The sequence below is a fragment of the Otolemur garnettii genome, unplaced genomic scaffold (genome assembly GCF_000181295.1).
Source record: "Otolemur garnettii isolate 467f Iridium unplaced genomic scaffold, OtoGar3 scaffold00045, whole genome shotgun sequence".
Taxonomy (NCBI): Eukaryota; Metazoa; Chordata; class Mammalia; order Primates; family Galagidae; genus Otolemur; species Otolemur garnettii.
The window spans coordinates 8,061,838-8,063,530 of record NW_003852440.1 but is presented as its reverse complement, the minus strand read 5'-3'; the positions used below and the strand labels follow the sequence as shown (position 1 = coordinate 8,063,530).

General features: G+C 44.7%; 1 protein-coding gene across 1 annotated transcript in view; it reads right to left on the bottom strand.

The window, feature by feature from the left end:
• Positions 1-1,693, bottom strand: part of ABCB10 (ATP binding cassette subfamily B member 10) — a 40,302-nt gene that overhangs the window by 11,306 nt on the left and 27,303 nt on the right. The window contains exon 7 of the mRNA XM_023513899.1: positions 522-870. Within this exon, the coding sequence (XP_023369667.1) occupies positions 522-870 (349 nt within the window). The remainder of the gene's footprint in view (positions 1-521; positions 871-1,693) is intronic.

Genomic DNA, 1,693 nt, shown 5'->3' with positions numbered 1-1,693 from the left:
CAAAGGAGTAGGGCACCAGCCCCATATAAAAGAGGTGGCAGGTTCAATCCCAGACCCAGCCAAAAACCGCAAAAAAAAGAAAGAAAGAAAGAAAGAAAGAAAATCCCTACTAGTTTAAAGTACTTTCAATGGTGTACTTTCAGCCCCACAGAAGTGGGTCCCTGGATGTCAGTTTGACTATCTCCATGTTACCTACAGAATGGCCACTGACAGAGGCTTTCCTGGAGCTCCCCAGGGCCCTGCACTCACATTCACTGCACAAAACTGTGTTCCCCAGTAGGCAAGGATGCCCCCCAGCACATGGAGCCCCTGCTCTTAGCTGCTGGGCACAGCCTCACCCAGGAGAGGGCACATGAGGAGATGACACCATGGCAGGTGAGGTGGGAGAATCCAGGAGGCCAAGCCACACCAGAAGAGTTGGGACACAAAATATACAAGGTTCCTGGTTGGAGCTGTCATCCCCCTACAAGTGACATCTTCTATTTGAGGGATTTCTTTCCCAGGAAGAAAGCTGGTGGCACTCAAGACTCTCATGATAGAAGGTCTCTGCATAGTTGCATCCTCTCCCAGGGCATAGGAGTAAGAGAAGGGTTTGGGCATGTCCCCTGAGCCATAGCATGGTGAACCACTTACCAGAAACAGGGTCATACAACCTTAAGAGGAGTGAAACCACTGTGGATTTGCCAGAACCACTTGGGCCAACCAGTGCCATGACAGATCCTGATGGGATGGAAAGGCTGAAATCTTGAAATATGGGGGCCCCCAGGCGAGCTGGATAGGCAAAATGCACATTCTTAAACTCCAGAGCTCCCTGGAAGTTCTTCTCATTTAAGATGACCCCCTCTGAAACACAAGATGAAATATTAATTACTTACAAGCAAAAATCGAACTCACAGCTAAACTCAGTTCTCCCTCTTGTCTGACTGTGGATGGATGCCCTGCACACTAGTCTGAGAACACGAACTCTCTGCGGCACCTAGAAACCAGGCCTCCCACCTGCAGACTGTGCTGTGCTGCTCTGTACCGACCATGGACACCTGCTGTTACACACATGTTCAGTCCTGTGCAATCCTACAACCCTGAGAAGTAGGAATTACAATTCCAGTTTTACTGATGAGGACCACAGACAACTTACCCAAGCTAATGAGTGAGCCATAGAGTAAGGTGACCAGATTTTAACATTGGTAAAGCGGGACACCATTGACAGGGGTGGGGTGGGGGATGGTGTTCTTAATTAAAAATTTGGTCTATATGGAGCAATAAAAATTTTCATAGAAAGCAAAAATAGTATTATATATTTTTTTAATTTCAACATAAGTACAATTTACAAATATAATACATTAAAAAATTATGTATAGTATTATTTTTATTCTTTGGCATATTTCTCGTTGAATTCTAACAACTGATCAACAATGCGAACTTTGATAAGCAGTTCTCAATAATCAGTTCTCAGCAATTATTTGTTATTATTAAAGTTTAACATTATAAAATTAACAAAAATAATATAAAACTCATATCCTGGCAAAATAGCCACATGGCAGCCGAAAACCGTATATTCCCTTCCCGTTCTCCTGCTGTTCCCTAGCTTGTTGTGCATTCTTTCCAAAAATCTGGACTTTGGCTCGGCACCTGTGGCTCAAGTGGATAAGGCACCAGCCACATATACCTAAGGTGGCGGGTTCGAATCCAGCCC